This window comes from Micropterus dolomieu, linkage group LG20 (genome assembly GCF_021292245.1).
Source record: "Micropterus dolomieu isolate WLL.071019.BEF.003 ecotype Adirondacks linkage group LG20, ASM2129224v1, whole genome shotgun sequence".
In the NCBI taxonomy this organism is placed as follows: Eukaryota; Metazoa; Chordata; class Actinopteri; order Centrarchiformes; family Centrarchidae; genus Micropterus; species Micropterus dolomieu.
Genome location: NC_060169.1, coordinates 10,916,598 through 10,932,332, shown reverse-complemented (window position 1 = coordinate 10,932,332; position 15,735 = coordinate 10,916,598). Strand labels below are relative to the sequence as shown.

Here is a 15,735-nt window from a genome sequence, read left to right as displayed (position 1 = left end):
CACACACACACACACACACACACGGCTGTTAAGCACCCATTCTGAGAACAGAAATCAAAATCAGAAATACTTCATTGATCCCTGAGGGGGAATTCTTGTGTCACAGTTGCTTTCTTTGCACATCAAGGCACTGAAAGGAATAGAAATTTTATAGAAGTACTAGAAAGTTGTTATGTAGAATATAAAGAAATATACAAATCTGAAAATAAATATAAGAGTGTGGAAATGCACAGTATATGACAGACGTGTAATGCTAAATTGTAGTAGTGAGTACTGATAGTGTTGAGGTGGAACATATAAATCACTAAAAAGTGCAGTATTCCACAGAATACCGCACATTATTTCTGGAGTTATTTCTGAACAGCCAGTAAACTGTCTGACCTGTGCGAATGTGGTATCAGTAGAGAAATAAATGCAACAAACCTAGAGAATTGCTACAGAGATGTGATTAGGTTAGCTTCAGTTCATTGTGTGGTGTATGATGGACTCTGAACTAAGAAGGAGCAGATTAGAGTTTGCCTACCAGCTGAGGGCATAAAATGCATTAGGTAAACATTCCAGTTCACATTTTACATTTACTGATCTCTCTGTGAGCCACTCACCACACAAGACAGACACACGGGCGTTAAAGCATAAACCATCTCAATACCTCTGGCAGTAATTGGTGAATAACTTAACCACCTGACTAGACCAGGCTGACATTTAATGATTCATAGAAGTGGTTAGTCACAGCAACCTTTAGCAGGCCTGACCAGATGTCAGTAAAGGTGGTTTTGCTGCTTCACAGAAACTGGTGACTGTGGACCAAAATGATTTACTTGCTGACACGGAATATATTGGAGGCTTAACTGTCAGAAACAGACTCCAGACTGGCATGAAGGTCCGTCGTCCTCTAGTGGGATCTGTGTTTACAGCCCAGCACTGTGCAGCTCGACTGGATTCTGCCAGAGAACACCAAAATTGGCAGGTCCGCCATTGGCGCCCCGTTCTCTTCACAGACGAGAGCAGGTTCACAATGAGCACGTGACAGACCTGAAAAGAGTCTTCGATGGTGGGTCAGTGATGGTCTAGGGAGGCATTTCCTTTGACGGCCACACAGACCTCCATGTGCTAGCCAACGGTACCGGAATGAAATCCTCAGAGCCATTGTTAGGCCTTACGCTGGTGCAGCGGGCCCTGGGTTCCTCCTGGTACAGGCCTATGCCCGGCCTCATGTGACCAGAGTTTGAATCCAATTGAGAACCTCTGGGATGTTATGTATCGTGCATCCGATGCGGACAAGTAGCACCAGACTGTCCAGGATCTCACTGATGTCAGGGAAGAGATCGGAAATCCCCCAGACCACCATCCGCTTTCTTATCAGGAGCATGCCCAGAATATGTTGATGTTGTTGGGAGTGCACACAGGTCCGTGGTGGCCATACACCCTACTGAGTACATTATGAGTTGCAGTAACTTCTTTTTCGGTGTGATTCTGAATCCAGCCCTCACTCAGTTGCTGATTTTAGTTTTCCATTGTTACATCATTTTGTTTAAAAAAAATTATACAATGTACAGTAAAGAAACTTTGAACTATTTTATTCATCGAGATCTGATGTGTGATTTAAGTGTTCCCTAAATTTTTTTGAGCAGTTTATTTCTATCTGCTCTATGGCTGATCACCATAATTCCTGCTACTTGTGCTTTTTGAAGACGATGATAAAACTACAATTAGATGCAAGAAACTGCAGGATCTTTCCAGGTTGGAGAAAAGTAAGGGAAACCACCTCTCTAAAATTCAATAAGCCTTAAATCTGTTCCCCAGCATTTTTCTTGTTAGAATCTGTGAAGTCTGGTGCCAGACAGGCCTGTTGCTGGCTGAATAACTAGGTCAAATGTGTGCGCGCTCTTGCAGTTGTGGTTTGGAGTGTGCATGATCCTTGTGTGGCAGAAAGGAGCTCTGTGAACCCTTCAACCCCTCTTTTTATAACATTCCTGAAAATCTCTATATCTCCACAGATTGCTGAATTTTAAGCTGAGGCACAAGATCCAACAATTAAGAGTTTTCCAAGTTTACATTAGTGCAACTACTTTCACTTATAGCAAAATGCAAAGACAATTGTCTACATCAATATAATATCTGTATGTCCCACTCACGTTTGTCTTGGGCTTCTAGCCTTCTCTTCAAAGGACAAGACTTATATTTAGTAAATAATTTGACAGACTCAGATAATGTGACATGTAAAACTAAACTGGGTTTCACCTCATGCGTTGCCACACTGAGCAGATGCGATATCACTTAACTAAGGCACACATTAAAATGTGTTACACTATGCTGGAGTAGTTTACACCCTCAGCTTCACCAAAACAGCTTCCAATGGTAAACCTAAATGGATGAGTGTTATAGCCACAGCATTCTCTTTGTCTTGTTAAAAGGGCGGGCTACAACTGGAAATGTACACAGGCTTTAGATCAGCTACAAATAAGGCCCTGAGCAAAACTCCCACAACGAGACAAAGAGCTGGCTGGAGAAAGGAGGGGAATAGGGGTTGGAGAAGTTGGATGAGTGCACGTGAATTCTTGTCATTCTTGATCCTGGGCCACCACGATGGCCGGCCTTAAGGTTTCACACCGGCAGAAACAACTCGCTTTCCCAAAACAATGGAAAGATAGCACAGAAATACAGGTAGTCTTGGCAAACTTTATACAGCATACTTAAAACAAAGCCACGCAGGATTAATAAAAGCCTGAAGGGAATCATGAGGAGTTATATTTTTATTAACCCAAGCAAAGCAAAAAAAGTAGGAACGTGTAAGGAAAAGGTGGAACAAATCCTTGAGCCTACAACACTGATGCATCTAGATACCTCATTACTGAAACTATGCCAAAACCGAGGTTCACTGGTAAAGAGCGCTTCTTTATTTAGAAACAACGTTATTCAAATAACTTGCACTCAGCCACACAGCCGCTCTGGCTCACCCAGCCTGCAAGAAGTAGAGCGTGGTTGTGAAAGTAAATTTGCCCCCAGTGATTTTACCCAAATGTCTGTCCAACACTAAAACCAACTGTTTTTTATAACGCCTCCACACGTCACTGAGCACCATAGTGTCGTGTAGGGGTGATGGGATCATTTTCTAAACAAGTCTGGTGTGAGACACCAGATGCACAGTCAATCAGATGACGGTAGGTGTCATGAAAAAGTGGCTAGTTGAGATATCTCACTCCCCACCACCACAACTATTGTTATCATAGTAGAGACAGACAAAACACAGCAACACAGTTTGGAAAGGACAGCAGGGTCAAAGCCTATTAAAGTCAGTCTGACTGTAGCATTTGTATCCTTGACAAAAACTCAGCAGCAATAGTCTGCTGCAGTACTACAGCAGACAATAGTCAAACACAAGAGAGCGGAGTCCCAGTCAAGCAGCTTTTAAATACCCACTTGCCTGCATGGTTTCCATCAGCCAAAACTGCTTATATAGAAGGGAAAAAGCCCGAAAGGCCTGCATTAAGGGAGGAGTGCAGTAATGTTGAAGGGGGGCGGGGGGGTTGAGTTTCTCACACAGTGACTCAACTGTGTGAGAAACTCAGCTAACAGCCTGCGCCTTCCTCTTCCTATTGCAGAGAGATCTATTGTCTCCATCAAAGATATGAGTCATATGAGAATACAGAAATGTATGTGACTACACCGCTAAACCTTAGTAGTCGTGGTGAGCTGGAAATGAGCAGTTCTGGTAAACAAGTGTGTGTAAAGTCTATCTCAGTGTGACGTGTGCCGTGTGCCGTGAGCAGGATCAGGCTGTGTAAGGGATATGAATGAGGGTATGCCAGCCAGAGGGATCAAATCACGTGAGCCAATTTCAGACCCACCAATGACTAATCTGAGACACGTGTAAGCATATGACTGCCTCGGTGCTCTAAGGAGATCCAGCAGCTACAGAGGAGAGAGAGGGGAGACTTCCCAACCTAGATTTCCCTCACACCACCATATGGCCTTCAACTATAATTTTCTCATCTTTTATAAAGGTGACAGAAACACACAAGGGTAATACAAGCCACCCACCTGGCTACAATTAGACAGGGTGATCCATATCTTTCTAATACAAAAGCAACCCATACATTTATATTGCTAATTACACTGCAACACAAAACAAAAGTTTATAGAGTGTATTAAAATGTGTACATTCAACATCTGGTGTGTTGACATCTGGCTTTTAATGCACTGGTTTACATTATCCCGAAATGTGATGAGACAAGGAAAAAGCCAGTGACACAAAGAACAGTCGTCTGCAAGACCCAATTTTCTTGATTCTACAATTCATAGACGTGATAATGGAGGTCCGCCCTCCTGCAAATGGAACCGAGGGAAAACTAGTACTCTGATATAAATAAATCGTCATATATTTTAATGCAGATCTGCTGCAGTCTCAAGCCGTCAACATCATTAGAAGCTGACAAAGGCTTAGGGCTGAACTGCGCACGCTACATTCAAAGATTTGATGTTTTTTTTTCACCTGGGAATGTGGATTATCTTCATCTCTGTTAAGCCACATTATCATAAACCCACTCATTTCAGTTTTTCCCACAGAATGACTAACTGTGGCGAGGGACCAGGTGCATGTGTGTAACAAAATACTTCTCTGCAAAAGGGGTCACCAAATATACTTTGGCGGCCATTATTATCTCTGTGCGGCCCGCCCATGTACAGTCTGTATGTGGGAAACACACTTTGAATTGGGCTTGCTTCCACTTTGAATTGTTACACCCGTAATGGAAAAACTCAGTTCCCAGGGTTGGGTTTTCCACTGCCTCACTTCTCCTGACAAGGGAAACAGGCGTTACCTCAAGGAACCACACTGCATCTTGTTTACGTTCTGCTATGAAACTGCGTCACCCTGGGGGCCACCACATTACTGGGCAATAATGTAAACATCACGTGTCAGAGCCAAAAAAGCACTCATTTGCGAGTTGTATTTGTTCTTCTTAGAACTCTAGTCAATGTAGCATCCGCTTATGATAAACCCCTATGAAATTCAGATTCCAAATTTCCCACAAATACAAGACTGACCGCAACAGCTACTTAGAGACTGGTCTTACCTTGTGAGAGTAGTGAGGGTCCATGATGCGGGCCAGCCCAAAGTCCCCGATCTTCAGTACCAAGTCCTCTGTGTTGACAAAGAGGTTGGCAGGCTTGAGGTCGCGGTGCAGCACATTGGCAGAGTGAATGTACTTGAGGCCCCTGAGGAGCTGGTACATGAAGAGCCTAGCGTGGCCCTCAGACAGAAGCCCCCTCTCTAGCAGCTGACACAGGTCTGTCTCCATGTACTCCTGCACAATGTAGACAGAGTTGAGCTCTGTCAGGGACACCACGTCCTCAGTTAGCCTGCGACCGCTGGGGCCCAATGTCTCAAACACCTGGTGACATAAAAAGAAGGGTCAGTGTTTTTAAATTTGACATGAATCCATTCGGTTTTCTTTCAACCTCAAAAAAAATTAAAAGGATAACTACTCTTTGCTACTTTGTTGCACACCCCTTGCAACCTACCTTGACAATGTTGTCGTGGTCGAGGCGTCTGATAATCTTGATTTCCCGCAAGGCATGCTTCACACTCTGGGGGTCGGTCAAGATAATTTTCTTCACGGCTACACGCTTATCACAGTCAGTGTCAACTGCTGAGAACACCAGGCCGTTCCCTCCGTAGCCCAGAGGCTTCAAGTCCATGTAGCGCGAACCCAGATCAAAGCCATGGATGTTCATCAGTGACTCAAACTTCTCTGCCATGATGTCTATTTTTGGCGTTTGCGCCAAGCTTCTGCTATCTATAAGCTTTGGTCTCTGACCGGTGTCAAGTCCAACTTGAACACCAACAGGAGTTTATCTGACAATTCCCCCACCACTTTAGAGGCTGAGCTAACTGACCCCTGTACAGACGACTACCGAGTCCCCCCTATCTGGCCGTCACTGTCAGATGTGGGGCACTAATGTGTGGGTAAACTTTCTTTCCATCTTGAATAAGCCACAAAAATAATAATTTAATTCCTCCTCCGATGAGTGGATATCTTTAACTGAACAGTTCCTAATTGACTAGTGTTTATAGACTGCAATGGAATGGACTGGAATGGGGCCAATTAAAAAACACAGACTATGTTAAACTATAAAAGCATTTAGTTGCATGTTTACAGTGCAGATACATTCAGTGTATGACTGGTCCTGAGCAGCTTTATATGATATGTGCTTAATTGCACTGTTTTCAGATTTATTTATGTATCTGTCTCTTGTAATTTTCCTGTCACCTGATCTATGAAACTGAAATTAGTCTTGACCTTAATGTCTTCAAAGTAATGTTTCGCTCTCAATGATCAGGTGGCTCAAGCTCGCCACAGTCGCAATCAAAGCTATCCTCCATTTTACTTGGGAATAACCTGAAAGACAAGGCAAAAACAGAACAAAAAAGCTAAGAAAACAATAGATGGAGTGGCAGAATAGAAATGAGTTCATGTAACAGGATATTTCCACAAACTAACCCGCCCTTCCAAGAAGTCACACCTCACCATTATTACGTTTATAATATGTTAAGGATTTCACAAAAGCAATAGACAAACAAGAAACTGTGTTATTCCGGCTTTAGGTTAAGCGTGGTGTCAATAATAGAAACTAACCCTCCCCCGTCCGGTTTAAACGCTCGCTGCTCCGGTTTCTGGGTATCGATAAAATTGTGAGATAAAACACAAGAGGCTAAAGCTATAATTAAAATCCGCGAGGATGCTTAACGTTACATACCATACATTTACAGCAAACCCACCCGCTTTTATTCCGAGTTGTACATGTTCATACGGTCTATTTTGGCCTTCACTGAGTCTGTGACTGGCTGGCGGAAAAACCCCAGGAATAGAAGCACTACGGCAAGCTGACTTGCTAACGTTACTGACAGACCTCCGTCGACTTGGTTTTAATTTATCACATAAACATTGCCACCCGCTAACACACACACAATTATACGTGGAAAACAAAGCTCTCAAGACACGTCCTATTTCGTAAGTAGCAAACAAAACGTTAATGTGAAACCAGAAGATACCGCGAACAAAGGGGCTGTTGTTGGCGGAGGCTTCTGACTACGTGGTAACGGCTTTCCTTGCGCTAAGCCGCACAAAGCCGACGTCGGTTAAACCGCTAAAAAACGATCGCGAATCTCCGGTGAAATGACACACCATGTAAATAACAGCAACACAAATCGACATATACGAAATTACTTACAGTCCGTATTCGTCGCATTGGTTTCGTTATATATTTAATCAAACCTAGACGAGGTTTGACTGCTCTCCGCTCTCGAGTTCTGCGGATCTGTTGCAATCGCCATTTAGGCTGAAAGGGCGGCGGTGACGTCACAAGGCCACCTTCATGAACTATCGGAAATATCCCTACTTCTTTGAGAGCCCTTCACAGATTATACTGTATGATGAGGCGATCATTTGCTGTGATGATAAGGTATGGTTGGCCTATTACAAATATAAGTATATAAATAAAATGTAATATATTTTATATATTGTTGTATTAGCTATAAATTATATTCTCAAGCCACTATTCTGTTCATCTTCGCTAATTTAGATGCAGGAAGCTAGTGCAAAAACGGTTGTTAACTAACATTAACTGCTTTATCACCAATTAAATTAAAAATATATTTATTACATTAAGTGACGTTATCTTATATGTACATTTTCATATAGCTATTTTTCACAATCCCAAAAACAGTCTCTGTCTCATCTTTCTTGTAATGCCTTTGTTAGAATTTGTTAGGCACTTATAAATAAAATATTTTTTTTAAATATTTGTCTACAAATGATGGTTGAAGTGAGGTTTTATATGTAAAGTACATAATTAAATAAATAAAACAAAAGCCACAAAAACAGCTACTTAAGATTATGGCAGCCTTAAATACTGTAATGTGTCAGATATTGTGGGCTGTCTAAGTAAGCAGTACGGAGCCTGTCGTTGTAACAGCTCCGAGCCGTACCTGAAAGCAGCAGTAGTCGTATTCAAAACGTGTCTGGCTGAAGTTGAGGATCACGTGACAGCGGTAGATTCAAAATCCAGCAATATTCAATATTTATGATTACAGCATCGTCAATGATGCCAATAACGCTGTCAGTAAACAAGATTGTTACAAACATATTTATGTAGGCTAAAATATAACACCTTCAAAACAAAGTTCAGCCACAGATGCAACTTGAAACAAATAAGCATCGACTAGGCTATATGCCTTTTAATCCCAGTAACGTAAAGAAAGACATACAGATTTTACTAAACATGTACAGAAAGACAGACAGATTTGTACTTTTATCATTTTTTTGCTGTCAATAGTTTTATTTCACTGCCTCCAATAAACAAAATGATCTGTGATAAAAGATGAGGGAAAAGAACATTCTGAATTTTATTATCTGTCCAAGGAGAGATGAAAATGCTGCAGACCAGGCGCTATAACAGTTGCATATCTTACATGAGTTAGAGATCGCGCAATTTATGTTTTCTTCTTTCTATTTGCTGTTTATTATTTCACATTCTTCCCAAATGATATACTATAAATGTATATACGCTAAATAATAAAAATGTAGGCATAGGTAGGCCTGCCAATATCTAGACCCCCCTCTCTTTACAGGCTGGTATTTCTCCTATTTTACATGCGTTTGTTTTGTTTTTTAATGTAGGCCTGCAGCGCTTGTTTGTTTTATCTTAGCAAATACATTCTTGTTATCCGGATTAGTCCACAATTTGTTTCCCCAATTGTTTTTTTGTCTTTGGTGGGAATTATTGTTGTTTTCAGCTTATGGCACGCAGTATTGCATTAGTCAGTGAGAAAATCGCTCATGCAGGTCACTCACTGCGGCTTGCGGATTTAGAAAGTCCATCTGGCACCGAGATGCGCAGGGTGTTTCTCTTTTGGCGGTCCGCACTGATCTTCCTGCGGCTTACACATCCCGAGCAAAACAAAGTCAATAGATCAACGAAGGCACTGTTTTTCCTTGCTCAGATCCGTCATTCAGACTGCGGATTTACGGTGTCCTACAGCGCATGGCCCTCTCTGGCTGTGGATACTATGAATGGATGAATGGATGCATGCAGCAGCATCACAACCGCAGCAGTCTACATCAGCATCCGCAGGCAGACCATGTGAGAACCCATGTGCCCGAGAATGCAGATGCCTCTCACAGGTCGGGATGGGCTCTGCGATGGAGAGCAGAAACTGCATGCGCACTGAGAGGGATGCGACAGACTTGGATAAAGACTCATTGTCTTTGTTATTAGAAATTATATTGGGCCTACCGTAGTAAGCTATGTATAATGACGTCGTAGTTTATGACGAGATTTTGTCTCACACCAATCCCAAAGACATAAAGTTAAGTAATAATGTATAATTGTATCTTGCTTAGCTAAAGAGAGACAGAATAAAGGGAGGTTCATGCAATAGAGCCTCGGTTTGCTGAGATATACTTAGTACAGCCTACTGTGTTTAAGGTAAGTTTATTGACTTTGCCACAAGAGAGGAAAGGCTTGAATGAACTAGGCCTACTTTAAGAATTGTAGGTTTGCAATGAATGTTTAGTAACTCCTGCTAAAACCATCCAAGTTTTGATTCCCATCCTCTGGGCCACTCAAAGGTCAGAGGTCATGAGACATTTTGAACCAATGTCCTCCTGTTGAAGGATGCACTACCTTTCCTCCCAGCCAAGACACTTTACATCCTCCACAAGTCAGAAACCATAAGAGAGACAGCTTAAAATGTCCTTTCATTAGAGTACATAATATGCTCAACTTGCACAAGCCTATGGCCTCCTTTCACAACCCTCCCTGACTGCTTCTGATTAAAGCTATTAATAATTAGAAATCACATTTGTGGATAAGGTATTGGCACTTGCTTGCCCCATGAGTGCTTTTTGCCCTCTGCTGTAGATGAATGAATAGAGGTGAGAAGGTAAAGCTGTATCTCACCCTACCTGTAGGGGTCATAAGATAATTCCCTCGCACTAATTGTTTTGGAGAAGACATATTTAAAAAAAATAGTCTCCCTCTTCTTGTTAATCGTATTCCAGTCACAAACAACTACTAACAGTGTGTCTCCACTGGGGTCCATACAGCCTCTTCTGCAGGCCTCCGACAAATAGTTGACATCAAGTCTTCACCCAACAAATTGTACGTATGAATAGACATTACAGTGGCATCTATTGGTGCCACTTACAGTTACTGTTAGTGCTGTACTACTGTAATGCTCTATATGGTCCAAATCTAACACTGTACTGTGCTGCAGTCCAGTGTCTCTTGTGTGACGAATGAAGTTGCACACATGTTGTTTACCTAAGTTCATCCACTGGTGATGGTGGTATCACTCCCACACACACTTTCACCTGTAAAGAGAATCTGAGTGTGTCTCAGCCACATTCCTGCATTACTATACTCCCACTTCAACACCAGACGTATCACCTGTTCTTTACGTTTTACCTGTTCTCCACGTTTAATTGTTTTGACCTATTTCTTGGCAAAAACTGGAATATCCTAACATCACTAACACATTACAAATGTCTATTTGTTCCTTACGGAAAATGCAATCTTCATGCCACTTACCGACACTGAAATTCTCCTGAGACGACCGGAGCAACATGGTACAGAAGTTAATAGTCCAATCCAGGAAAATTAACTGTATATCCAACACTGCCAGGCAGACAGGTGGAGGGGTTTTCTGCGCAGTCCAGTATCTCCCTGTATATGTGTGGGTATGTGAATGTATTCTCAGAGCTTAGACGGTGTGTTATCCTACTCCATGTGCCTCTGGTTGTGAGGTGGAGCTCCATGGACAGTTAATATAGGCCAGGGAGGAAAGGGGAGGAGACTGCTCTGTATGGCATGGCCTGTCAGTGTGTCAGACCCACTACCAGAAGAGTTCAGTGCCACCACCTCTCTCTGTCTCTCTCTTTCACTGTTACATGTCTTATCCCCCCCCCCCCCCAGCTAGTTAGTGATTCATGACTTTTATCTGTTAGCTTAAATTAAAGGATTACACTACCCTAATGGGTTATGAATGTTCTGCATTTCTAAAGCTTAGGAAAACGCTCCAAAACACATTTGATTGAAATGAAAAATACATGCACATATTGCCATAAACAAGGCAGCATTACAGCACATGCACACACCATACTGTCTGTGGAAGAAGACACTTTTATGTGTTTGCAATTCTTCCTCTGAACGGGAGTGTTTTGTGTTTATCAATGGGGGGTTTATGATGTGGTGATTCTACAAATGCCATAGAAGAATCTGTTTTCCTCCTGCCCGACAACTCCGATTTCTTTCCTTCCTTCAACCCATATCTGCTACCCATGTCTGCCACTCTCTGCTTGTGAGACAGGTCCTGCTGGCAGGGCTCCCTCCTCTGTCTCAATCTGCTTGTCAGAAGGCAGGTTGCTGGCATCTCAACAGACTTTGGACTGTAAGGAAATGTGTGCACGTGTGTTTGATATTTAAACCATACTGCTGAAGGGACCGGACCAGCTGTGGGTTGTCAAAATATCTGAATGGACATATGAGGAAATGAGGGCAAAGCTGTGGGTTTTATTGTTGTTTGAGTATATATTGCTTTTCCTCTGAGTGCTCTCTTATCATTTCTACCTAAGATGAGCATATGTTTGTGTGGGCGTGCCGCTATGTCAGTCTACTAACACCTAACACTCAAAGGATAGCCTGTATGGGCACCATTAATGAATTTATCACTTATTACCCTGAATGAGTACAGTGAGAGTCTGTCTGACAGTCTGTCTCACTGGACCTGAAGCCAAGGTGAAGAATGGATCAAGACAGGGCATGAATTCCTGCATTGCCATTCATTTTAGTGGCCATTTAACCCTTACAGGAGCTGTCTCATGTTCACTTCAGATACCACATAACTGGGGTATTTCACAGTATTGTGAAAGAGGCCTACACACCCTCTGAGACTGTGTCTCCAGTGTAAGGAGCAACATGTTTACGTAATGGCATCCTTTATGGTTTGATCTACAGTAATTCACAGGAAAAGATTTCTGCATTCTCCTATACTTGTTTGATTACTTAATTTTTTTTAAACCTATCTGGTCTTTGCTTGAGATTTTGGAAAAAGCCTCCTGTTCACACCAGTTGACTCAGAGCAAACTGGCTGTCTAATCTAACTGCTTTCTGTTCTGGGATGTTTCCCTCTTCCTGTGTCTGCATCGAGGATGTCCACTCACAGTCAGGTAAAGTAAGATTAGCGTGTAAAGAAACACACAAATTTACTGTGTGCAGGACAGATGGGATGGGATTTGAATGACTTACTCCAACTGTTAGTGGTACATGATATGTGATGAGGCTAGCACGCTTGTCGAGGGTCTATCAGTTGTGCATATTAATGCAAAGAATAAATGTTAGAGCAGCAACAAGTCTTCCTCAATTTATGAATCACTTTTCAAGTCTAAATGAAAAGAGAGGAGAGGAGAGGACCATCAGCTGTCCTCTCACCATCTGCGAGTTGATTATGCTAATACCTAAAGGGCTCTGTTTGTGTGTGTGTGTGTGTGTTGTGTGTGTGTGTGTGTGTGTGTGTGTGTGTGTGTGTGTGTGTCTTGGGGGTATGAGCCATGCTTTCAATGATGTGATGTAACCCGTTTTGCTTGCTCCTGGCCCTCAGTTAAACAATAAAAAATCCTGTCAATTCTCGGGATTTTCTGCAGAGAAATAATTAAGCATCTGGCAGGGACATTGTGTCTATTGTGTGTGTTTGATGTGATTGAATTTGTTTGTATGGGGTCGGGGATAAAACTCTGTGTTTTGTGGTGATGTAAGAGGATCAGAAGCTCTGGAATCTGGAGGTTTCTTAACAGGACTAAAACAGAAACCTTTCACTCGTAGGTGCTTGTGTGTTTAAAACTACTCTACGGGTTCAGATAGCAAACAGCTGGTCAAAGTCACTGTCCCGGCCAAATGTCCAAGATCTTGGCATAACAGTGAATTAATGTGGCGTAAATTTAGATGTAGCCTTAAAAGCCATGGAAGTTTGCCTGCACACATTTAGACAACTGGAGTAATCATTTTAAAGTATGTTGTGTAAAAGCAAACCTTATACACTATCCAAACATGCTATCCTCTCCAGGACAGGTATTACCAAAAAAATAACTTCCATAGTCTCCAGCGGGAGTTTGACTTATTGTAAGGGATTGAAATAAATCCTCTAAGCAACCTAAAATTCGGAGTAGAAAATAATCTTACAGTTCTTGGAAAGTCTTTTGAAAAATGTTTGACATAAGTGGAAACTCTTTTCTTCTTTTTTATGACAGTAAAACCATAAAGATAAAAAACAAGGTCAAAGTCAGATGCTGCCTGTGTTTTCATCCACAATAGTGATGGAACAAATACTGGAAAAGCTCACTGTTCAATGTCTGAATAAGGTCATAAAATCCTGATTATTAACGTCGAACACACTGCCTACAGCACTCCAATGGAGAGAGAGAGAGATAGAGAGAGATTGGTAGATTGATAAAAGGCTGTGTATGATATCTGCTATGTCGATGTGTGATAATGTTACCATAGTACCTCTGTCCGCTCCCTCTCTTTTTACTGTCTACAAGGTCTTATTACTCATAATATTTGGGTTTCAAATAAGATCAAGGACAACCTGTGTCATCATTATCAGCTGTCTACTATCTGAACATATTTCATAACTCCTGCTTTTGTCTCCCTCAGTCTGGTTTGTGCATGTTGTTGGTACTGTATCCCATGATTTTACTGATTATTATCTCTGTGTGCTGTGTCAGTGATTGACTAATTTTATATGTCTACATGTAAATGCTGGTATTTTGGGCAAATAGAGCGTATCTGTCTGCACTTATGTGTATTTGTGCAAGTCGAGGTCATGATGCTGTTCCCAGCTAGAAGACCTGCGACATCATTTTCAGCAATTACATAACATTTCTCAGACTTTCAGGGGGACTCATTTGCATTTCTCTCCAGTCCCAAACAGCCGCAGCATCAAGCCTCTTATCCCACATCGGGTCACACCAGCAGTACGTGTAGGATTGATTGACTTCTCCTGTCAGAGTGTGTGTCACAGGTGCTGAACAGCAGCGCTTTCCATTAATCACAGACTGATCACAGCTGAACCTGAAACTCACACAGATTACTCGGCGTGTTGGACTCCATCCCCATTCAGTTTCCCATCAGCTAAACTCAGGAGGACTACAGAGTGGATGGTGCATCGATGTGTAGCAATAATGGGCAACACAGCCAGCCAACGGTATTAAGATTACCAGCAAGTGATCAGGCAGCCAGCTTGGATCAGGCCTGTCTTTTCAATGTGGCAGCAGTCTGTGAATAGCACTGCAGCTGCTCTCCCTGCCCTGCTTCCTTGGCCTTCCTGCATTGCCTCTGTGTCTGTCACTGCAGATCGATGCAGCACTACAACAGTGAAAAAGCACACAATGTTCAGTTCCATCGGCAGAGTGTCAGGTCTAATAGGGAGCCTGTGTGACCAATCTTGGCATGACCTAGCCAAGCTGTCACTGCGATCTGCCCACCCCTGCATACAAATCATTGGATTAAAGGGTTTCACAATGCTCCTCTTGGATTGGCTATCTACACATCTCTGGGCTGACATCACCGGCGACCTTCTGTAAAAATGCTAAGGGTCCTTATCTGAGATGTGCCCTTATCCTCTCCAGTTATAACTACATGTAACACAGCTTTAAAAATGAGATTTTCCAGTCACACGGCAAGCAGGCCTGTGACAGCCTACAGATGGCCTGTGAAAAATAGCAATCATTAACCTGTACTACTATAGCATGGTGTGATAGGAAGGGAAGTGGAAAAACACATTGCTGTTGTTGCAGGTCAACTGCACTGCATCCTTCGTCTATCAGGGGACACTGAACTCAGGTTTGTTTTGCAATAACATGTAATCCTGTACCACGGAGTGCTACAGTTCTTGGACCAACTGAGGTGTGTGTTCATTTGGTAATCTGGAGACTTGTGTGTTCATGTGCGTGCGTACGTGTTTTCCCAGCTGCATTACATGCTCCACAGTAGGCCTACACCCTTGTGTGGGATGATAGGTTGGAGCAGAGTGTTTTGGTGGATGGGTCATTGCAGTTCAGTTTATCTCTGCTCCTCTGCACTGCTGAGGAATATATTGCATAATTTTATAAAAAATGAAACGGGATTAGAGTTGGGTTTTTTTGCATCTGTTGAACATTTCTTTGCAGCCTACATAACTCTTATCAGGAAGGATTATATTGGGAGATTGGGCAGTGCAGAGGATAGAGGGATTGTATCATTATCCAGTGGTTATATAAGGGTAGATGACAGAGGAGCCCCTACCTCTGCTCACCCCTCTATATCCTGCTGAACCGTTTCTTTTCTGTCTAAATGAAAACACCTCCTGTGATGTCCCTGCGTAAGTTCTCCAGTATAGATGGGAGAGATCAATACACTGGGTTTAGTACGAGTATGTGGTGTGTGTGTGTGGAATTGCATGTGCAATGTGATACATCTGGTAATGAATGGATGACCATGTGCTTTCAGATAAATCCAGTGCCACAGACAGGCCAAGGTGACAAGCCAGAGCTAATGTTTTACACCTCTGTTAAATACCCCCTGACGCTCAGGAATGTAATGAAAGACTTTATCCAAAGTTCAAATTTGAAATATTTTGCCTCTACTTCTCTGCATTTAGATCAATAATTTGCATGTATGATCACTGCTATGTAGATT

The 15,735-nt window shown here is 42.3% G+C and overlaps 1 protein-coding gene across 1 annotated transcript in view; it reads right to left on the bottom strand.

The window, feature by feature from the left end:
- mapk6 (mitogen-activated protein kinase 6) overlaps positions 1–7,384 on the bottom strand; it is a 14,326-nt gene extending 6,942 nt beyond the window's left edge. Inside the window, exons 1-3 of the mRNA XM_046032495.1 lie at positions 7,234–7,384; positions 5,524–6,401; positions 5,076–5,393 (exon numbers count right to left, since the gene is read on the bottom strand). Coding sequence (XP_045888451.1) covers positions 5,076–5,393; positions 5,524–5,760 — 555 coding nt within the window. The 5' untranslated portion in view covers positions 5,761–6,401; positions 7,234–7,384. The remainder of the gene's footprint in view (positions 1–5,075; positions 5,394–5,523; positions 6,402–7,233) is intronic.
- Positions 7,385–15,735: the final 8,351 nt, after the last annotated feature.